Source organism: Elephas maximus, chromosome 3 (assembly GCF_024166365.1).
Source record: "Elephas maximus indicus isolate mEleMax1 chromosome 3, mEleMax1 primary haplotype, whole genome shotgun sequence".
Taxonomy (NCBI): domain Eukaryota; kingdom Metazoa; phylum Chordata; class Mammalia; order Proboscidea; family Elephantidae; genus Elephas; species Elephas maximus.
Window position 1 is genome coordinate 6,866,573 of NC_064821.1, and position 23,533 is coordinate 6,890,105.

At 54.7% G+C, this 23,533-nt stretch overlaps 1 protein-coding gene across 8 annotated transcripts in view; it reads right to left on the minus strand.

Moving 5' to 3' along the window:
• ZFR2 (zinc finger RNA binding protein 2) overlaps window positions 1-23,533 on the minus strand; it is a 64,017-nt gene that overhangs the window by 18,616 nt on the left and 21,868 nt on the right. For 7 of the 8 annotated variants that reach the window (XR_007516413.1, XR_007516412.1, XR_007516411.1 and 4 more), the window contains exons 2-10: window positions 21,176-21,404; window positions 18,912-19,017; window positions 17,616-17,792; window positions 16,871-17,169; window positions 11,767-11,940; window positions 8,561-8,789; window positions 5,737-5,897; window positions 2,834-2,953; window positions 847-989 (exon numbers count right to left, since the gene is read on the minus strand). Coding sequence is in view for 3 of the 8 variants with exons in the window: in XM_049876407.1 (XP_049732364.1) it covers window positions 847-989; window positions 2,834-2,953; window positions 5,737-5,897; window positions 8,561-8,789; window positions 11,767-11,940; window positions 16,871-17,169; window positions 17,616-17,792; window positions 18,912-19,017; window positions 21,176-21,404 (1,638 nt within the window). In the remaining 5 variants the exon portion in view is untranslated. The remainder of the gene's footprint in view (window positions 1-846; window positions 990-2,833; window positions 2,954-5,736; window positions 5,898-8,560; window positions 8,790-11,766; window positions 11,941-16,870; window positions 17,170-17,615; window positions 17,793-18,911; window positions 19,018-21,175; window positions 21,405-23,533) is intronic. The other variant, XR_007516414.1, reaches the window with a different exon arrangement.

Below are 23,533 nucleotides of genomic sequence, written 5' to 3' on the forward strand. Positions count from 1 at the left end.
CCCTGACTCTGCAAGAATGCCATGACGTGGGCAGGACTGGGTTCCCATTTCACGGACTTGGAAACTGGGGCTCAGATGGGGGAGCTGCAGCTCTCGGATCCGCCCAGCTTCCCCTTCCCCAGCTCCGACTTGCTACCACCCAATCTCCCGCAAACCAGAGCCTGGATGGGAAAGTGCAGTGCTCTGAGGGGGAGGAAGGGAGGAGGGCTACAGATGCTGCTGGCGGGGTGAGCAGCTGGGGGGGTGGGCAGCGCTTTGCTGCTGCTGGGGGCTCCTCTGTGACAGAGCGTGACAACAGGGCCACGTGACAACAAGCAGGGACTCTCATCCTCAGCAGACCTCTGCCCTCAGGGCCTGCCCCACGCTGCTGTCATTAGGTCTGTTGAGTCCTTTCCAACTCAGAGCGACCCCATGTGGTAGCGCGGAACTGCCCCATGGGGTTTCTTAGACTGTGACCTTTACGGGAGCAGACTGCCAGGTCTTTCTTCCTTGGAACCACTGGGCGGGGTTGAACCTCCAACCTTCCAGTTAGCAACCAAGCGCTTATCCATTGCACCACCTGGGCGCGCTAAGACCCTCTAACTCTCCACCAACTCCAGTGTCCACAGCTCATCGTCAAGTAATTAACAAGTGACTCGAGGTCACTATGAGTTGGCATCGACCGGCACATAGCAACAAAAGTCTGGACCCTCACAGCTGACGAGGGGACACCACTCGGATAGCAGACACCCACGGAGGGCACATGTTGGAGTTTGAGACAAAGCAGCATGGGGACACAGAGAGCTCAGATCTGGTCGGCCCCCACGGGCTCCTGCAGCACCGCCCCGGGCCCCGTCACAGGGGTACCTCATCTCCTCCTGCCAGCGCTGAACCTCCTCGCGCCGCCGCGCCAGCTCTTTCTGCCTCTGCTTCCGCATCTTCTCCTCGAGAAGTCTGCGGGTGCGGCTGCTGGGCTTCGCCACGATGGGGAGATCTGGGTTCACTTTTTTCTGGAAAAAAGGAAAGGCTGTGCGATCAGAGACCTGCATTTAGACCGGAATGCTGTGTATACACCTGTGTCTGTGTGTGCATGTGTGTGCATGTGTCGTGTTTGTGTGTGATGGGTGTATGTCCATGTAGACGTGCACGTGTGGTGTGTATGTATATATATGCATGTGTGCACTGTCTGTTACCTCTGTGTGTGTATATGCATGTGCTCACGTATGTATATGCATGTGTGGCATTCGTGTTGTGTCCACACATTTGTGTCCATGTCTGTGTGCTATACGTCCATGTTACATGTGCTTGTGTTCATACCTATGTATGTATGCGTGCGTTTGTGTGTGATGTATGTATGTGTGCATGCGTGTGCGTATATCTTGGGGACAGCAAGGAGAGCCCCAAAGGCTGACAACTCCTCTCCCCAAACACGATGGTGGGGGACGTGACCGGCTCTCCAGGTGAACAGATCTGCACCATGGACAAAAGTCTCCACCCACATCTACATCTCTGACACTGGCACCCAGGGAAGTTCTAAAAGGCAGATGAGACCCTGTTGGTGAGCAGTGACCCCTTGGGGGCACTGTACGTCCCCTGAGCCCAGCACAGGGGTGCCTGCTGAGTCACATATATGAATGCTTGTTCCCAGGCAGAACTCACCAGGGGAAACAGCCCGTGGGTAAGGCCCAGCTGGGTGGGGTTAAACAGCATGGCCATTTCACTCCTGCACTTCATTTTTAGCACTTAATTTCACCACTCAAACTGTAAAGCGCTGTCTGAAGGATATTCACTGGTGGGAAAACCCAAGCGTCCATCAACGAATTAACGGATGAACACACGAGGTCCATCCATACAACGGAATACTCAGCCATGAGAAGGAATAAAGCTCTGAGACACGCTACAACATGGATGAACCTGGAAAACATGATGCTCAGTGAGAGAAGCCAGATACAAAAGGCCACACGGTGTGTGATTCCATTTGTGTGAAATGTCCAGAACAGGCAAACGCATAGAGGCAGAGAGTGGCTTAGTGGTTGCCTAGAGCTTGGTGGGGGTGGGGGGGTGGGGGCAGTGACTGCTGAGGTGTGGGGTTTGTTCTGGGGGGATGAGAATGTTCTGGAATTAGTGGTTACACGACACCATGAATACACTAAATACCACTGTAACTGTTCACTTTAAATGGGTGAAATTTCTGGTGTGTGAAATATATGTTTAAAAAGCTGTTTAAAAAAAAACAATATTCATTGGAATGAAACCCAGAAACCACCCAAAGCTCCAGCAACTGGAGGCGAGTTAAAAAAACTGTAGCAATCCATACGCAGAGCAGTCTGCAGTCCAGCCTACTGTGGGCATTAGACACTGAGGATAGGAGAGAACTTTCCCACTTTAACAAGGTGGAAAAAAAGAAACACTTATAAAACCGTTGACGAAGTTAGGACTCCATCTGGGCCCTTTACCCCTGCATACATACTCTCTGCGCTCTCTATATGTACGCAGTGTTGAAAAGTTACCCCAAAACGTCAACACGAGTTACAGAGCGCGGTAGAAACAGGAGTGATTTCAACGTTTTCCTCATCTTCTGGAACGGTCCAGCCTCTCCAAATACCTAGTTCACGTGTAACCGGAAACCAGCTGCTGTGGGGTCGGCTCTGACTCACGGGGACCCGTGTGTGCAGAGCAGACCTGTGCGCCGTGGGGTTGTCAATGGCTGATTTTTGGAAGCAGATCGCCAGGCCTTTCTCCTGAGGTGCCTCTGGGTGGACTTGACCTTCCAGCCTTTTGGTGAGCAGGCAAGGGCATTAACCGTTTGTCGCCTCAGATTGATGGGGTCCTATAGGAGGGTCCCGAGCCCCACCTTGTACTGCAGCCGGTGCCGCCGCCCCCGCGTGTGCATGTCCTTGGCATTGGGGTCATTGAAGCTGCACTCACACAGCTTACAGTGGAAGCGGATCGTCTTCCCGTCCTCGTCACACACCTGCGACAGGAGACACATGGGGCAGCCGGGTGCCTGCGGGAGACGGGCCTCAGCTCTGCCAGCAGGAGCAAGGTCGGGACATTCCCCACGTGGCCCAGGTGAGAGCCGTTCCCCACGTGGCCCAGGTGAGAGCCGTTCCCCACGTGGCCCAGGTGAGAGTCGTTCCCCACGTGGCCCAGGTGAGAGCCTTTTCCCTGCTTCCCTCTGCCGAGCGGCTTTCAGAGGGACCCGGTTCTCACCACGAGGACTGCCCTGCGCAGTCCGCCTCCTCGCCCTCCAGGTACCCTGTCTCCCCTCTGCCTCCCCAGCCCCACTCCCCTGCCTCCTCCCTGGCTCCTTTCCACCCATTGGTCCCTTCAGTAATCACCCTCAAGTACTGCTCTCTCTCCCATACTTTTTTTTTAATATTAATATTTTATAATTGGTGAAAATATGCACAGCAAAACCTGCTCCCATTCCACAGTTTCTTGACACACTGATCAGTGACCTTGGTTACATCCTTCACATTGTGTCAGCATCCTCGCTACTTCTGTTCTGGTTGTTTCACTCCCATTGACTTAGACTCCCTGCCCCCAACCTTCTCGTTTGTGCTTTATAATAGCTGTCATCCGTTTGGTCTTATACAGATGATTCTTTAAGAGAGTGCAATACTCAAGGGTGACAGTCTTTACTCTTTGGGCTAAACTGTTACTTTTGTTTAAAGGTGACCTCAGGGCAAAGGAGAATGAAGAACACCAAAGACACAAGGTAATTATGAGCCTAAGAGACAGAAAGGGCCACATAAATCAGAGACTACATCAGCCTGAGACCAGAAGACCTGGATGGTGCCCGGCTACAACCGATGACTGCCCTGACAGGGAACACAACAGAGAACCCCTGAGGGAGCAGGAGAGCAGTGGGATGCAGACCCCAAATTCTTGTAAAAAGACCAGACTTAATGGTCTGAGACTAGAAGAACCCCAGAGGTCATGGCCCCCGGACCCTCTGTTAGCCCAAGACTAGAACTATTCCCAAAGCCAACTCTTCAGACAGGGATTGGACTGGACTATAAGACAGAAAATGATACTGGTGAGGAGTGAGCTTCTTGGGTCAAGTAGACACATGAGACTATGTGGGCAGCACCTGTCTGCAGGCGAGATGAGAAGGCCGAGGGGGACAGGAGCCGATTGAATGGACACGGAAATACAGGGTGGAGAGAAGGAGAGTGCTGTCACATTAGGGGGAGAGCAGCTAAGGTTACATAGCAAGGTGTGTATAAGTTTTTGTATGAGAGACTGACTTGGTTTGTAAACATTCACTTAAAGCACAATATAAAAAAAAAGCGGCTTCAAGGGACAGTCTTGATTCAAGGTTTAAAGAGCAACTCAGGGGCATGGTCTTGGGGACTCCTCCAGCCTCAGTAGGTCCAGTAAGTCTGGATTCTTTAAGAATTTGAGGCTCTGTTCCCCATTTTTCTCCCTTTCTATCAGGATCCATCTAGCGTGTCCCCGAGCAGAATCTAACTAAGCTCAGTGGGGTCTCCAATGGCACCAGTCCCGTTTGCTGGGGCTTTCGCATGCGGCAGAAGAGAAGCTGCTGGGTGGGTTGAATACCAACAAGAAAAGGGAGGAGACGTTATGTTAATGCTTTAACTTCTTTTCAGCCCTGGGCGACTCTTTGGAAACATTCTGCCATGTCGTTACACAACGGTGAAGCACTTGGCCTCTAATCGAAAGGCTGGCAGTTCAAATCCACCCGGTGGCTCGAGGGAGAAAGACCTGGCTCATCTGCTCCTGTAAAGATCACAGCCGAGGAAACCACTTGGGGCAGTCCGACTCTGTCACATGGGGTTGCCATGGGTTGGAATCGACGACGGCATCTACGACAACATGCCATTGGAGCACTTGGAGAGGGGCCTGTGGACACAGGGCGGGCCAGGGAGAAGGCTGTTTACAGTGAGCCGTGACTGCTTCGGGGCTTGGTGTCTGCGTGGTGGTGGTGTAGGGTGCACGCTGGTTCCTGGTGACCAGTCTCAGGCTGAGGTGCAGAACCACCTGCTCTCGGGGGGTGAGCTGGAGGCTGGCGGGTGTCCCGCGGAGGACGCTGGCCTGGGACATGGCAGACCTAGATGGGACCCTGGCTCTGCTGGTCAGCTGCATACCCTCAAAAGGTCCTGTGCCTGCTCAGGCCAGCAAAGGGGGCTGGACGAAGTGCCTCCACGCTCCTGCCAGCTTCAAGCCGCTCTGAGGCTCTGACTCCTCTGTCTAAGTCCCTCCTTCAGGGGCTGAAGGCGGATGGCTTGGTGCCGGCTGGCCCACCAGGAGGCACTGCTCCGCCTGCCTGGGCCTTGCTGTTGTTCGCTGCTGTCAAGTCAGTTCCAACTCATGGTGACCCTACATGCGCAGAGCAGAACTGCTACGTACGGTTTTCAAGGCTACGACCTTTTGGAAGCAGATCGCCAGGCCTTTCTTCAAGGCATCTCCTAGTGTGTTTGAACCACCAACCTTCTGGCTAGTAGTTGAGTGCTTAACGTTTGCGCCACCCAGGGACTCCTGTCCCGGGCCCCATATACCCCATTTTCAGTCCCCTCTTGGGGCTGCAATTCAGCACCCAGGACCCTTGAGCAAGGTCTGAGAGATCTGCCTGGGCCACTAATCACATGGGCGGGGCTAGAAGTCTTGGCGGGACAGGCCCTGAGGGATAGGCTCCCGGGTCTGGCCTGGTATCAGGTCCTCCCGACGAGACAGCGGACACAGACACAGACCCTAAGGGCCGTGGGGACGCTGTTGCTCGGGCAGAGTTACCTCCTCCACGTAGTCAGGCCCCACTGGCTCTGTGTCACGCCAGTCCCCAGAGGCTTCCCCGGAGTCTTCATGGGTGGCTGGCCGGCCTGGGCCCTCTGCTTTGGGTGTGGCTGGCGTCCCCTCCTCGGGCCAGCTGTGGGCAGCCTGTGGCCAGGGCAGCCCTGGATGGGAAGAACTGCGTTACTCATGACCCGCTCCTGGCAGGAACCGAAGGCCGCTGCCTGGTCTGCCAGGCTGTGGTGGGCAGGACATGACACAAACCTGTGTCTCTCCTTGTCCTGTTCACCTTACCCTCCCGTGCTGTTACTCAGAGCCACCCGTTACCAGTGGCTGATTTTGGTCGCACTGTTTCCCAGGGGACTGTGTCCCAGTCAAGCTGACAACAAGGCCACCGCCCCTGGCCCGTGGAGAGAGGAACCCACCCACTGCCAAAACGTATTGCCCTGAGTCGAGGAAGGTATTTAATCCAGTCCCTCTGGGCGAATGTCTCAAGTCTTGTTGTTGTTGTGGGTGGGTGCAGTCGGGTTGATTCTGACTCACAGCCAGACCCTGTGTGACAGAGCAGAACTGCCCACAGGGTCTTCTCGGCTTCGGTCTTTACAGGAGCAGATCACCAGGCCTTTCTCCTAAGGATCCGCTGGGTGGGTTCTAACCGCCAACCTTCGGGTTAGCAGCCGAGCTCTTAACCTTTGTGTCCCCAGGGCTCCTTGTCTTGAGCCTTGAAAGGGAGAAATCTGTTACCCAAACTCCTTGATGATTTGATCTTTGACCCCAGGTTATTATTCAAAAAACCCTGCTGCTGAGGCTAAAAAAAAAAAAAAAATGCAATAATAGGAGAAAAGGTAGTTTGAACGCACTGAGCGGTACTGCAGAATAAAGGCCTGGCGGTCTGCTTCTGCAAGGATCACAGCCAAGAAAACCCTACGGGGCACAGTTCTACTCCGTAACACGTGGGGTCGCCATGAGTTGGTGGCTACTCGCTGGCCACAGGCTTGGTTTTGTGTGCAGGGGCATAGGAAGCTCTCTGCATCTCTGCTGCAAATGTCCTGTAAAACTGTCGTTGTCAGCTGCCACGGAGGCGGCCCCGACTCACAGGGGTCCCATGCACCGCAGAGCCAAATGCTGCCCAGTCCTGCACCATCCCCATCATCAGCCGCGGACCGGTCGCTGTGTTCCGCAGGGTTCTCACTGGCAGGTTTTTTGCTAATTGATCTTCAGGCCTTTCTTCCTGGTCCCTCTTAGTCTGGAAGCTTTGCTGAAACCTGTTCAGCATCCTAGCAACACACAAGCCTCCACGGACCGATGGGAGGTGGCTGCACGAGGTGCCTTGGCCAGAATCGAACCCAGGTCATGAGTAGGAGAGGACTCTACCATTGAACCACCAATACCTCCCTGTCAACCTGAAACTGCTCTAAAATATAAAGAAAAAACCGAACAAAATAAAGTAAGGCCTTCTGAGCAGTGCTTGGTGGTCAAGAGCAGAGACTGTGGGACAGACCTGTGTTCAAATCCCACCTCCACCTCTTCCTGTGTGGTCTCTCTGCACCTCGGTTTTCTGATTTTCAAAGTGGGACCGGTGACCACAACTACTTAAATGAGGTGTGGTGGGGACTCGACCAGGCAATGCCTACAGTGTGTGACACGCCAGCTTAGAGATGACCAACTTGGGACCTGTTATCGAGGAACTGACCTTGACTCATAGCGACCCCATGTGACAGAGGAGAACTGCTCATAGGGTTTCCAGGGCTGTAATCCTCCTGGAAACAGCCCTGGTGGTACAGTGGTTAAGTGTTCGGCTGCTAACCAAAAGGTTGGTGGTTTGGGCCCCCCAGTGGCTCAGCAGAAGAGAGACCTGGCGACCTGCTCCTGTAGAGATGACGGCCTGGGAGACTCCCTGGGGCAGCTCTCCTCTGTCTCATAGGGCTGCTATGAGTTGGAATCGACTCGATGGCAACAGGGTAATCGTTACTGAAGTAGGTTGCCTGGTCTTTCTTCTGCAGTGCCCCTGAGTGAGCTCAAACCATCTGGCTTTAGATTAGCAGCCGAATGCAGACCGTTTGGGCCACAGGGACCTCCGACCAGCTCAGTGAGCATGGGTGGTCACTGTTTGGGGTCAGAGCAGGGAGGCAGCCCACAGTCGGTGCTTTAAGGAGCCTACCCTACCTTCCTGGTGCCCATGTCACCCATATTAGGGCCTGAATTTGTTCCCGGGAGCTCAGTGTGGGAGGAACAGCCGAGAGAATTCTCTAGGGGCTTCAGAGACCTGCTGCACCAACCCAGCTCTAAGGGAAGAGCCGTGTTCCCGTCTCATCAGTTCTGTGGACGCTCCTGGGAAGGGTCTCGGAGCAGAGGTCCTGACTGCAGTGGATGGAGCTGTGCCCCTGTGGCCCCACGGACTATGGAGGAAATGGCACTTCCTTCTCTGACAGCCTCCCCCATCACCGCTCCAGTTCCTCCCCAGGGGATGGGACCACTCTCACACACACAGTTACTTACACACACACTCCCAATCATTCATTCATCGACACTTATACACAAACTCCCACACACTCCCACACTCCCACTCATCCACACACTTATACAGACTCAAACTCACACACACCTATACTCACAATCACACTCACTTGCACACACTTATACACTCACACACATGTAAACACTCATACACACACTCTCACACTCATACATATACTCACACTCACACACACACACTCACACCCCCCCCAAGTGGGCAGGAACTCCTCAGAACTCGAGTGGAGGTTGGTGAGCGCCAGCAGACACACGGATTTGCACCCCAATGCCAGTAAACCCCAGAAACACGTACCAGTGTGTGTGGCCTTTGAGGTCACCAGTCTCTTGGGTGCTGGCCTGCTGGGTGGGACGCTGGGGCTGGGGGTGGTGGCAGGCCGGGCTGGGGTTGAAGCCGCAGGGGCGCTCTCTGGAGTGAAGGCCGTCGGCTGGCTGGCACAGGGTGTCTGGGCTGGGCCGGTGCTGCCTGGTGCAGGCTCTGTGCATGGGATGGGCTTCCCCAGCTTGGTGTGCGGCTTGAAGACCTGGAGGAGGACCCAGCCCATGATCAGGGGCACCTTCCAGCCTGAAGCACCTTTTTCGCGATGAGGAAGGGCCCATCTGGGGGCCAACAGTCCCCTCCAGGCAGAAGAGTGGGGGTGGTCTGTTCACCTGGGGGTTGCCTCCCAGTCCCACAAGGGCCCCACCCCTTCCCTCGACCCCCTGTAAAAATGTAAAGCACAAGATCAAAAAAGGGGGCAATGCAGAATAGAGTACCAGTTCTCATGGAATCCAGGCTTTCTGGAGCCACTGGGGCTGGATGAGCCCTGAAACTATTGTCCTGTAATAATCTTTAAACTTTAAACCAGAAGATTATCTCCTGAAGTTTAGCTTAACTAGTAAAGAATGTCTTCTGTGAGCATTATGCCCTTTTAAGAGCTATCCTTATGGGATCAGATCGACAACAGCAACGGGCAAGGTAAGACAGGAAGCTTAGGGGGCGATGCCTTCACGTTAATGCAGAGAACAACTTGGAGAAGGAGGGTGAGAATGTCACACCACTAAAAGAGTATCATCAGTGTGACTGAACTGCACACGCAGAAACTGTTGAGTGGGTGTGTGTTCTGCCATGCATATTCCCAACAACAACAAAATGCCGAGCACTGCTGCTTCCAGAAGGTCTTTGCTGAGCTGTCTCCTGCTCCTAGGCCCCCACGGCCCCCACAGGCCTCCTCGCCTGCTGGCTCCCCCCGAGCTCCCTCTGGACTCATCTGTGCCGGCCTTGGGGCCTGTCTGTCTCTGCACCGGGCACCAGCCCATCACACAGCCCATAGGGGCACCAGCCCATCACACAGCCGGTAGGGACTCCGCAAACCCGTGCCGGTGGGTGGATGTGTGCTAGGCTGCTGCCCACCTGAGCCGTGTCCCTGTCTGTGGCCCCACCCCAAGCTCCTCACCTCCAGGTGGGAGGCACTTACGAAGGTCCTGTTGAAGGGCTGCTCTGCCAGCCTTGGCTGGGAGCTGACTCCGCTCTCAGACACACTGGCCAGTTGAGGCCTCTGACCCCCCACAGAGCAGGACCTGCCACCCATCACATTCAGTTCTCAGGCCTCCCTGGCCCCCAGACCAAGCCCAGCCCAGCAGTGGGGATACCCGTGACCCCACCCTGCCTGGCGCCAGCTCTCTCACCTCCACCTCCTGTACCTGCCTCCTGCACTCCACTTGCCCCCAGGCATTCCCTTCCCCCGTCTCCCACCTCCTCCACCCCCCCATGCTTCATCTGCTCCTTCCCTTGGCGTTCACGTCTCCCACTTCCTCCACCCCCCCATGCTTCATCTGCTCCTTCCCTTGGCGTTTGCTCAGCATCTGCGCCCGCCCCAAGCTGAGCCAGTGAACGAGGCCCACAGTCCAGGTGGGCGAGTAAGGCGAGATGTCAGGTCCCTGGGCAGGCGACCTCGGGGCTGAAGTGGGGGCCAGGAGGATGGTGAGCCCTGGGGTGGGAGAGTGTATGTTATGGATTGAACTGTGTCCCCAAAATATGTGTTGGAATCCTAACCCCGTACCTTTGGAGGTGATGTGAGGTGAGGTAACGCAATATAATCACTTTCCATATGTGATGTAATGACCTTCCATAATGCAATCTAACGTAGTACAATCGATCAAATGAGATCATACCAGCGTAGGGTGGGTCCTCAGCCTGATCACTTCTGAATTACAGAAAGAACAGCACAGACACAGAGACATAGGGAAAGACAGACACCTTGTGAGGATGGTCTACAAGCCAAGGAAACAAGGGGCACCCAGGGCCGCCGACAAGAAAGGAATCAACACGGCAGGGCTGCGAGCCCACAGATTCCTGCACTTTAAAGCCACCACTTCTGGTGTCCCTGTTAGGGCAGCACCAGGAGACCACAACAGTGTGTGAGCAAGACCGGGGCACGAAGGAGGGAGCGCGGCAGGTGTGTGATTAGAGAGTGGGGGAAGGGACAGAGACTCTGCAACCCTTCCAGAGGCAGCACCCAGGCAGGTCCACCAGGGGCCCCTTCTCTCTGTGCCATCAGGTGAGCATGGTGTCGTCACCAACAAGGATGTGGGAAGAAGTCTGGCTGCCTTTCAAAGAGTACCCGCTGGGCTGTGGAGAGACAGGCCTGGGGACAGGGGATTGGGTGTCTCCTACCTTCTCACAGGCCGGTGACTCCATGGACCTTTCCCATCAGATGACATAATAGGAGCATTTTTAAGGCCCCAGGACAATGTGGACATTAAAATACAATGTGCTCAGAAGCCGGGCCCCCAACAGCAACTCCAAAGGTTAGACAGGAGCCTTAGAGGACAGTGAGTTTATGTCAGTGGGGGAGGAACAGCTCAGAAAGGGAGGGTGCGAGGGGTTGTGGGACTCCAGGAATATAATCATTGTAGCTGAATTATACACAGAGAAACTGTCGAAATGGTGTATGTTTTGTTGTGTATATTCTCAACAACTACAACAACAAAAATAAATTATGAAACAAACAAAAAATGCAGCAGGAACCACCTGGAATACTGTCTGATCTCGCCAATGTAAAACGGATGCGTGTGAACACACACGGGGCCCAGCAGGGCTTTCTCCACACTCTGGGTACCAGGCCCTCCACTCTGTGCTTTGGTGCAGTGAGTTGTTGCTGGGGACTGTGGAGTCAGCTCCAACTCATGGCAACCCCGTGTGACTGCACAGGACTGCCCCATAGGGTTTCCTAGGCTGTGAACTTTACGGGAGCAGATCACCAGGTCTTTCTCCCACGGAGACACTTGGTGGACTCGAACCGCCAACCTCTCAGTTAGCAGCCAAGTGCTTCACCGTTTCTCCACCTGGGCTCCTGGTACAGTGAGTAGGGATCTTATTGCTGGGGACAAGGGCTTGTGCTTCTTAGGAACGGAGACACGAGGGCCTGGGAGGGACAGCCGCCAAGTGGTACTTTTGGGGGAGCACCTCATCCTGGGTCCTCCCCATGGGCTGAGCACCAGGCAGAGGTCGCCGCCTACCTTCTGGTGCTTGGCCCCCTGGATGTGGGCCGTGTAGGCATCAGCCCCGGTGCAGGACACAGCACACAGGCCACAGTGCAGGGGCGCCTGCACACTGCGTGGGCTGCGGTCGCCCGCCCTCCGAGCCGCCTCCTTCTTCTTGTGCTTCTGTCCTTCCAGGTGCTCCCGGTAGGTCTGCAGTAAAGAGTGAACACAGTTTGCCAGGTGTGTGGCCCACACGGCACCACCCCGGCCCCTGCACTCACAGGCCCGGCACACGAGAATGCAAGAGGGAACAGAACCCAAGCCCCCACCGCCTCAGCACCAGGGCCATATTACTATCATTAACCCGCCCACAGGCCTCAGAGAAGAACCGGTAAGGTTTCTTCCCTTTTCTGAAAATAGGCACGTTGCTTAAGAAAGCATCAGCACAGGGTCGCATATTGAGTTTGGGGATTGCTCGGAAAGAAAATTCTGGGCTTGCAGAATTTGACCTCGGAAGCCACACAAGGTATGACCTGGGGACACTTCCTTAGAAAACTGCTCAGAGACCCAAGGGCTCCCCGTAAGTGAGGCTGCCGTGAGTCATGGCCAAGACGCCCCACCACCAGCCAAGAGTATCTGAGGGCGTGGGGCAAGCGATGGCTGACTCGATTCTCGGAATCCTCAAAACACGTCAAGCCACAGCTGACACACTGAGCGTGGGCCTGGTGAGCAGAAATGCTGAAACTCTGCCGAGAACTGAAGTTCCGTAGAATAAAGTCACTGCTGGAAAATGTGCAAGGAACTGGTAGCCTCGGTTGGTTACAGGGAGGGAAATGAGGAAATAGGGGACGGGTGGGAGGCAGGCATCGTACTGGGTTCTCTCGCAGCTTATGAAGCTCGAGCCTTGTGAACATATTACCTAAGCAATAGAACACACACACACACACATATACACACTAGGTAAAATCAGTCTGTGGAACAGAAAAAAGCTTGGAAGGATGTACGCCAAACGCCAACAGTAACTTACTTCAGGATGGAGGGATTATAGGTGGTTCTTGTCTGCTGTCTTCATGCGCCGTAGGAAGGGGACAAACCTTGGTTTGATTTCAATCTCCATGCCTAACACAGGCTGTGAGTTCCCTGGCAAGTTACTCCACCTCTCTGAGCCTCGGGCACTTGGTCTGTGCTCCGAGTGGATCAAAACGGGGGCAGGATTCACACATAATCTGCATCGCCGGCTGAGCAGAGCTCTAAGCGTAGGCCAGCTGCTGTCAGGTCAGCTCCAACTCACGGTGACCCCGTGTGTCGCAGCAGAACTGCGCTCCACAGGGTTTTCGGTGGCTGATTTTTCAGAAGCAGATCGCCAGGCCTCTCCTCGGAGGAGCCTGTAGGTGGACCCAAACCTCCAACCTCTCGGTTGGCAGCTGAGCACGTCTGCGCCGCTCATGGTCTCCGCTCAGCACACAGTGAGAGCGAACATTCACTATTTTATCAGCTGTATCGTCACGCTTCCTGTTGCAAGCACATATCAATAAGAAAAAATTTGTGGTTGTTGTGAGGTGCTGTTTAGCTGGTTCCAACTCACGGAGACCCCACGTACAACAGAACGAAACACGGCCCGGTCCTGTGCCAGCCTCACAATCGTTGTTACGCTTGAGCCCGTTGTTGCAGCCACTGTGTCAGTCCATGTCCTGGAGAATCTGCGTTTTTCACCGACCCTCTGCTTTACCATGTCCAAAGCACGAGACACAAAGTCTCCCCACCCTCGCTTCTAAGGAGCATTCCGGCTGTACTTCTTCCAAGCCAGGTTTGCTCGTTCTCCTGGCAGTCCATGGGATATCCAATATTCTTTGCCAACGCCCTAATTCAAAGGAATTGATTCTTCTTTGGTCTTCCGTATTCACCGTCCAGCTTTCACACGCATATGAGGTGACTGAAAATACCATGGCTTGGGCCAGGCGCACCTTAGTCCTCAAACTGGCATCTTTGCTTTTTTAACACTTTAAGAGGTCTTTTGCAGATTTGCCCAATGCAATACGTCTTTTGATTTCTTGACTGCTGCTTCCGTGGGCGTTGATTGTGGATCCAAGTAAAATGAAATCCTTGACAACTTCGATCTTTTCTCCATGTCTCATGCTGTTGTCCATTGGTCCGGCTGGGAGCATTCTTGTTTCCTCACGTTGAGGTGTAAACAGGGGAAGCCTTTTTAAAGTGGCAGGTCTGGCGCCCTGCCTTCCAGCGTTTGCTGGCTCCCGGGGGCCAGGGCTGCTTTCCCGCTGCCCCAGGCCAGGTTGTGGGTGGCTGTTGTCTTAACACGGAGATGGCATCATACACAGTGTTATCTCTGACTTAGAAAAACAGCATAGATGGGCACGAGAGAAAATGCAGAAGAGGCACCATCCAGCCACAGTGAGGCCACATGGACACAGCTCCATAACAGACTGCATATCGAGACCCCACGACTGTGAAAATGCCAACAGTGTTTACTACAGTGTCGTGAGGAAGCTGGAGGGGGGTGGGATGTAAAAGGGCTACCGAGGGACCTGGTGGTGTCGGACTGTTCAGTCCCGTGACTATGACCACACTGGTGATACATTTGTGTAAAAATTAAACACACAGACATGTCTATGCACATGTGGACACACACACACACACACACACACAAGACCCACGCACACACACACACATACAAACCCATGAGCACAGAAGGCACACACACACACACACACACAGAGCACATACACACATACCTGCACACAATACAGAGAAACACACACTCTTACATGCACACACATACGCCATGTACACACCCGCATAAGTGCAAGTAAAACTGGGGAAATCAGAATAAGACGGACGGGCTGTATCGATGTCCAGTATCCTGGCTGTGATGCTGACTAGAGTTTGACAAGGGGGTGGGGGTTCAGTGGTAGGATTCTCGCCCTCTGTGCAGAAACCCAGGTTCAATTCCCAGCCAAGGCACCTCATGCGTAGCCACCACCCACCTGCCCGTGACGGCCTGCGTGTTCCTGTGATGCTCAACAGGTTTGGCGGAGCTTCCAGACTAAGATAGACTAGGAAAAAAGGCCTGGTGATCGACTGCCAAAAATCAGTCAGTGAAAACCCTAGGGATCAGAGGGGTCTGATGCACAACTGCTCATGGGGATGGCGCGGGACCAGGCGGTGATTTACTCCACGGTGCATGCGCTCACCACGAGCTGGGGGCTTCCCACGAGCCAGCTGCTGTGCAAAGTGTGTCGACTGGTTTGGGCCCCGCAACGGCCCTGTGGGGCCACCCCATGACCACCCCCAACCCAGAAGGGAGCCCACACACATGCAGGGTCCTGCATGCTTAACCTCTGCGTGCAAGAGCCAGTGGAGGGGCCCACACTCGCTTGAAACGATGCGAGAAGAGTCTGGAATCCCCTGAGGAGATGCTGAGCCTGACCAGCAGGAGGAGCCAAGCAGGGCGCAGAGTTTTCTGTTCGGCAAGGTGCCAATGACGCAAAACAAAAATCAGCCACAGAGATAAATAAATGGCGGACATGTGTGATGGGGAACACATGACATTGTGCGTTTGTCAGAACCCACAGGACTGGAGGAACCAGAAGTGAGCTCGAGGTGAAGTGTGGGCTTTGGTCAATGACGGTCTCTCCGTCCCGGGTCATCACCTGTGACAAAGGCACCCTAGGAATGTGAGATGTCAGGAAGCGGAGACAGTGAGCAGGGGAGGTTATACGACGACTCTGCACTTCCTGCGCGTTTTTTCTGTGAGCCGCAAACTGCTCTTAAAAATACCCAAAACCAGTTGCTGGCAAGTTGACTCTGACTCGTGGTAACGCTGTGCGTACCAGAGTAGACCGGTGCCCACAGGCCTTCTCAGAAGTAGATCACCCGGCCTTTCTTCCGAGGCCCCTCGGGGTGGCCTCAACCTGCCAGTTAGCGCCGAGTGCACACACCATTGGCAACATCCAGGGTTGCTTTTTTTCTCTAAAAAATAAAGTCTATGAAACATTTTTTAAAATGAAAAGCAAGCACAGCCATGAAGGTGGGATCAATAAAACCAGCCTTTCACTGACGAGCGTGTATTAGCCTTGTGAAGGGAAAAAGGATGCTAGAAGCTTCCATAAGGACTCTGGAAAGCAGGTCAGCGTCTCCGGGCTCAAGGCGGAGGGGAAGGCCCCGAGGGAGAGGAGCGCCGGAGCAGGAGGTGGCCCAGTCTGCAGAGTGGGGGCTCAGCAGGGGTTGCGGAGGCCGGCCCCCACCTGCCATCTGACTCTGGAGTGGCTGTGCGTCCCCGCGTTCAGAGCTGCCTTCCAGAGCGTCCCAGCCAACCAAACAGGTGTAGGGTGTGTGTGTGCTAAGGACACGGCTGTATCGTCCAGCTGCCGTTCCAGGAAAAGAACCTGCCATTTGAGCCGGGTCACTGGGGCGGTTCTACTCTGTCCGATAGGGTCGCTCTGAGTCCACTCGACAGCAACGGGTTTTACTAGTGAGCTTGGGTGTGCTCACTTAGGAGATCCCTGACGGACATATGCCAAACAAATAATACATACACACACGTGCACACACACACAGACACAGATACACAGACAGCCATACACAGGCACAGAGACACATACACACTCAGACACACAAACGCATGCACACACACAGCCCCTCATGCACGGATTCACCCTCCTGCACACATGTAGACACACACAATCTCTCTCTCTCTGTTGGCTCCGAAGAGTGTTGCACTCGTCTTCTTCCTCCTGTGGCCCTGCTTAAATGGCCCTCAAACAAAAGGATGCCACACGACCCTCCTCTCTGGGGCCACGTCTGCCTCACCTCTGAGTGTGTCCGGCTAAAGCCCTGGGGCCCTCGGCCCTGAGAGCTGACGGAGAGGCAGCCATGGCACCTCTGCAGCCCACAGGCCCCGCTGAGCCTGGCTCTCTCGGTTCTTCCATAGGACCCAGTCAGCAGGGACCTGAAGGCACGTGCTCATGAAAGCACGTCACATCACAGGTTTAACAATGGACTTCTCCTGGGAAGACCCCGACGCAGACCCGGACCCCAACATTCAGTGTTCTGACTCAGGGGTGCCATGGGGACACAGGGACAGAGGGTGCCCCCAGGAGGCAGTGGGCAAGGGGAGGCTGACCTGGGGCCCAGCACAGCTGATCTTGCACACTTCACAGTAATGGACCGGGGGCTGCTTGGGGCCACTCCTGGCTCTCGCTGGCTTGGTGGGGAAGCTCCCGATGGCACCAGGACTGACACTGGGGCTGCTCCCAGAAGCACCCCACAGGGACGAGCTGGCTGGCCTCAGGAGAGGGGGAGGCAGCGGTGGTGGGGTGGGTCCCGGGGGCGGCGGGGGCTGCCTCTGTGAAGGGAGCGGTGGAGGATAATAGGGACCAGCAGCTGAATACGCCAATACGTCGTAGGCCGGGTAGTTAGGTCCTAGGAAGCAGAGAGAAAAATGAGAGAGAGGTTATAGTCCTTTCGACTGGGCTTCCGGGGTAGCAAACAGAGCGATCATCCAGTACCAGTGGCTGTCTCATGGCGACCCCACGTGTGTCAGAGAAGAACTGTGCTCCACAGGGTTTTCAGTGGCTGAGTTTTTGGAAGTAGATCACCAGGCCTTTCTTCCAAGGCACCTCTGGGTGGCCTCGAACCTCCAACCTTCTGGTTAGCAGCTGAGCGTGTTAACCGCTTGTACTGTTGTTGTCAGGTGCCATCAAGTAGATTCCAACTCACAGTGGCCCCATGTGACAGAGAAGAACTGCAATCGAGGAGCCGCTGGGTGGGTTTGAACTGCCGACCTTCGGTGAGCAGTGGAGCACGTTCACCGTTTGCAGCACCCAGGGGCTCCCGCACAGCCCGGCGCTATGCAAATGTTGTCTTACCAGTGTACGAAGCAGCAGAGGCGCTGTACGAGGTCAGGGTGCACGCTGGTGTGGTGGGGACTGCGGCTGAAGGTGGGGCGGTCGTCCCCGCAGGGTAGGTCTCCCCGGGCGGGGCTGTGGACCCCTGTCTCTGGGGCTGGGCTTGACTGTAGCCCCCGCTGTAGCCTCCTTTGGTACCTAGAGCACAAACACAGTCCTCACCACCTCACTGGGGAGGCTGGGGCCGCACTCCCGGTGCTGCTGTAACCTGCTCTGAAGTGCCCCAGGCCCGAAACTGGCTGGCAGGTGGGCCTGGCTCCTGGCCCCAACCCTGGGACGCTGAAGCTGGTCAGTGTCACCTGGGCCTGGGACAGAGACGAGCCCTGGCGCTGACTCGTGGTGACCTCGTGCCCACCACTCCTTTCTGCAGCCCAGCTCCTTCCTCCTCTGGGTCCTGGGGGGACAGGTGGGGACACTGAATGAGCTCCTCCGTCTCTTCCGGCTCTGGAGTCCATGGCCCCACAGAGCCTAGAGCCTTCCATCCTGCCAGCACACCCTAGACGAACGTTCAGCTCCGCTTTGCCTCCTCTCTCCTGTGCAGTACCACCAACTCCTGGAGATGCCAGGGCATAGGTGAGAACACAGACCTGACGTCCGCATCACCCCAGGTCTGCTGTGAGTCTAACTGACTAACTAGCTGCCGTCCAGCGGGCCCCGACTCACGGCCACCCCGCGCACCTGGAACGGAACGCTGCCGGGCCCTGTACCACCCCTGTGGTTGGCTGCGGATCGGACGTTTATGACCCACAGGGTTTTCTCTGGCTGATTTTTGGAAGTCAATCACCAGGCCTTTCTCCCTACTCCCTCTTAGTCTGGGAGTGCCACTGAAACCTGCTCAGCACCCTAACAATGTGCAGGTCTCCACAGACAGCGGGGTGGTAGCCCCGCATGAGAGGTAATGGCCGGGAACTGAACCTGGGTCTCCTACCACTGGACCACCCCGCCTTTCTCAGGGTTAACACCAGGTGCCATTGAGCCAACTCTGACTCACGGTGACCCCATGTGTGTCCTGTGCCCTGCGGGGTTTTCTATGGCTGATTTTTCAGTAGATCACCAGGCCCTTCTTCCAAGGCACCTCTGGGTGGATTTGAACCTCCAACCTTTTGATGAGCAGCTGAGCACTGAACAGTTTGTACCACCTGTGACTCCCCTGTGAGTCTAGAATGTTTCTAAACAACTTTTCTAGAGTGTTTATAAACAATGTTTATAAACAACTGAAGCAAACACCTGGCACTACCCTCTGCCTGGAGGACCCACCTGGCTGGTAGAGGGAGTCGGTGGTACTGTGCTGCGGCCGACTGGCCGCAGGCTGGGAATACCGCTCGTTCTCATAGCTGCCGGCTGCCGAGTGACCGTAGCTGTCCTGCAAATGTGTTTCCATGGAGAGACACAAGGAGACACAGTGAGAAAGCAGCTCAGGGCCACGCTCAGGACACGGCGTTGTCTGCACACATTCATTCGTTCACTCACTCAGGCATCCATGTTTACTGAGCCCCTGCCCTCTCCTGGGCCCTGGTGCAGAGCTGGGGACACAGTGATGAAGGAGCTGGACAAGGCTGCTCTTGTGGAGTGATGTCAGTTCCCCACACCAGAAAGGCCCTGAGGAAAACCAAGCAGGATGAGGGCTGCTCGGGTCGGTTCCCTGGAGGCCTGCAGAGACCTGAAGAGGCCCCCAGGCAGATGAACAGCAGAGCAGGAGGTGGGAGGGCTAGAGTGCTGCACCTGCAGGGAGAGGCACCAACAGGGCTTGGGGAAGGAGCGGAGAGCAGGGAGGAAGAGGGTGGACGCAGATGGGAGCTGAGTGGGATACCGGGGTGGCCTGGGGTGCTCCATGGATGTGTCCCCCCAAAAGACAGGCTGAAGTCCTAACCCCTAACCATGAATGTGATCTTGTTTGTAAACAGGGGTTTTCTTCTGTTGTGTTAATGAGGTCATACTGGAGTAACAGTGGGTCCTAAACCTAATCACCTGAGTGGTGTTTTATAAAGAGGACAGACAGAGAGACACACAGGGAGAGATGCCATGTGAGGCTCTGTTTAAAAGCCCAGGAGTGTCAAGAAATGTGCAGGGCTACAGGAACTGAGAGAGACAGGGACACGTCTTTCCCTAGAGCCTACAGAGAGAGCACGGCTCTGCCGACGCCCTGAATTCAGGCTCCTGGCCTCCAGAACACAGAAGATGATAAATTTCCATTTTTAAAGCCACCCACACGTGGCATTTTTATCATGGCCACCCTAGGAGACTAAGATGCCGCTTACTGACTCCAGCTGGGGAGAGCGTGGGTGAAAGGAATGGTGCAGGGGGTGGTGGACCCCGTCCAGCGGGGGATGCCTTTGCAACACCAAGTCTAAACATCTCAGCAGATCTGCCAGCCAACAGAGGAATGTTCTAGACTCTGCAGGGGGAGGGTCTGGGGGCACAAGGAGGGGGGCACAGGCCCGTCCCTCAGAACCCACGATTGCTGGGGGAGGGTCGGGGGGCATGAGGAGGGGGGCACAGGCCCGTCCCTCAGAACCCACGATTGCTGTGGGGGGGTCGGGGGGCATGAGGAGGGGGCGTAGGCCTGTCCCTCAGAACCCATGAGCCCCTGCGGCGCCACAGTCTTTAATGCAGGCTGGGGCCCCAGCAGCTGACAAGACTCCACACATTGCTGCGGACCCCAAAGCTCCGGCGGACCCCAAAGCTCCGGCCAACTCATCTCTGGAGGTGTGAGCAGAGCCGACTTTGTGAGAGCAGCTGTGAGCTCTCCCAGAAGGGGGTGTGTCTTAGTCCCCGGCAGCCGCTGCAGCAGAAAGACCTTAACAGGGTGGCTTTAACAAACAGAAGTGTGTTTTCTCCTAGTTCAGGAGGCTAGAAGTCCGAATTCAGGGCACCAGCTCTAGGGGAAGGCTCTCCCACCTTTGGCCCTGGGGGAAGGCCCTGGTCACTTTCCAGCTTCTGTTCCTGGGTTCCTTGGTGATCTTCGTTTGGCGGCTGTCCCCCCCATCTGTGCCTAATTGGCCCCTTTTATATCCCCAAAGCCACTGGCCTAAGACACACCCTATACTGACACAGCCTCACTAACATAACGAAGGAAACCCTATTCCCATGTCGTCGTTGGGTGCCTTTGAGTGGATTCTGGCTCACAGAGACCCCACGTAACAGCGCAGAACTGTCCTGCAGGGTTTTCTAGGTTGTCATCTTTATGGGAGCAGATCACAGATCTTTCTTCCACAGAGCCACTGGGTGGGTTTGAACCGCCAACGTTTGGGTTAACAGCCGGGTGCTTAGCCATTGCGCCACCAGGGCTCCTTATCCACAGGCACAGGGTTCAGAGTTACAACACGCACTTTCGAGGGGGACACAATTCAATCCGTAACAGGATGATTCCGATTTCACTGTATCTGCTCACCTTTGCGCCCACAGTCCTTGGGGGAAAGAGCGTGGGTGGCCAGGCCTGGGAGAAGGGGCCGCCATGCGAAACCCACCCATGTTTCCAAGGAACCCCAGGGTGTGAGTCAAAGCAAAGATGGGCCAGGTACCTGGTAGGCAGGCACAGCCGCAGGCGTGCGCTCCTGGGGCCGGCTGCTGTAGCTGAAGTCCTGGCTGGTGTGGGGCTGGCACTCGGCATACCCTGCCGAGGCAACCGGCTGGGGTAGCTGGGTGGTGGTGGGAAACCCTGGGGTCACGGCGGGGGCCGTTCCGGGAGTGGACGGTGCGGTGTAGCTGGCCCCGGGGGCTGGGTGGGAGAAGGCTGTTGCAGGCTGGGTGCTGGAACCACAGAGAAACACAAAACCCAACTGTGTCACATCTGAGTTCTAAGCAGAACTTGAACTGAAGGGATAAATTCCACACAACGCTGGGCCTTCAGCAGCACTGCTTCCGTTAGTACACGGGTAGTCCCGACTTACGACGCAGTGGAGTTACGGTGAACCGCACTTAACCACCATCCTTTTTCCTGGACATTTATTTGTTGTTAGTAGGAAACTCTGGTGGTGTAGTGGTTAAGTGCTATGGCTACTAACCAAGAAGGTCAGCAGTTCAAATCCACCAGGTGCTCCTTGGAAACCCTATGGGGCAGTTCTACTCTGTCCTTTAGGGTCTCTGAGCCGGAATCAACTCGACAGCAAGGGTTTTTTATTGTTAGTAATATGTACTACATACAACATTGCAGCGTGGGACTTGTTGATGTTACCATTCGCAGATGTTCACTGTCATGATCTACTGACCAAAACACTGCCGTACTGTAGGCTTGTCTACAGTGAAGCGTGTCAGTGTTGGCGTAGGGGGTCCTGGCGGACAGAAGGTTGGCTGATGTTCAACTCTATTAATGACATATGACAACTGAACTGCACGTGTCCGACAGCCATTTTTACCCACGGGTGCCGACAAATAAAGACAAGATTTATAGATACTGATAATAAAAGACAAAGACAATGAAAACTAAAAAAATATAAAAGAGGTATTCGACTTACATCAGAACTGACTAGAACCGGTGAGGTAGGGATGATTACTGTCCCTTTTACAGATGGGGAAACTGAGGCATAGTCTGTGGCCTGGTCAGGACTCCAACCCATCTAGCTGTTTTTATTTTAATTGTGCCTTAAATGAAGGTTTACAGAGCAAACTAGTTTCTCATTAAAACATTAATACACATACTGGTTTGTGACCTTGGTTTCCAATCCATGACATGTCAGCACTGCCCTTCTCAACCTTGGGTTCCCTGTTTCCATTTGTCCAGCTTTCCTGGCCCCTCCTGCCTTCCCGTCCTTGCCCTGGGCTGGTGTGCCCATTTAGTTTCATTTTGTTTTATGGGCCTGTCTAATCTTTGGCTGAACAGTGAACCTCAGGAGGGACCTCAGTACTCAGCTATAAAAGTGTCTCGGGGCCTCTCCAGTCTCTGTCAGACCAGTAAGTCTGGTCTTTTTATGTGAGTTAGAATTTTGATCTACATTTTTCTCCCGCTCTCTCTGGGACCCTCTATTGTGATTCCTGTCAGAGCAGTCAGCGGTGATAGCCGGGCACCATCTTGTTGTGCTGGGCTCAGTCTGGTGGAGGCCATTCTAGCTTCTGTTGTTGTTAGTTGTGGTCAAATGGTCGATTCCGACTCCTGGTGACCCTATGTATGTGGAGTAGAACTACTCCACAGGATTTTCAAAGTTGTGACTTTTCAAAAGCAGATCGCCAGGCCTGTCTTCCAAGGCACCTATGGGTGGGTTCAACCTACCAGCCTTTCAGCTAGTAGTTGAGCACTGAAGCATATATGCCACCCAGGGGCTCCCTCATTCTGCTGCACTACTTCTCAGATAATCCACTCATAGTGTCTGGGGTTTTAAAGGCTTGGGAGCAGCCATCTAAGATACATCTATCGGTCCCATCCTGTCCGGAGCTAAGGAGAATGAAGAAAAGCAAAAACTCAAGGAAAATATTAGTCCAAAGGACTAACAGACCACCTGAACCACAGCCTCCACCAGCCTGAGCCCAGAAGAACTAGACGGTGCCCAGCTGCCACCACCCACCACTTTGACAGAGATCGTAACAGAGGGCCCCAGACAGAGTGGAAGAAAAATGTAGAACAGAATTCAAATTCCCCTAAAAAGACCAGACTTACTGGTCTGACAGAAACTGGGGGAACTTCTGAGACTATGGCCCCCAGACACTCTAACTCAGAACGGAAGCCACTCCGGAAGTCCACCTCTCAGCCAAAGACTAGACAGGACTACAAAACAAACAATAACACACGTGAGGAACGTGCTTCTCAGCTCAATCAAGCGTATGAGACCAAATGGGCCACACCTGCCCAGAAGCAAAGACGGGAAGGCAGGAAGGGACAGGAACTAGGCTATGAACGCGGGAGCCCAGGGTAGAAAGGGGAAGGGGGAGAGCGCTGCTGTCTCACA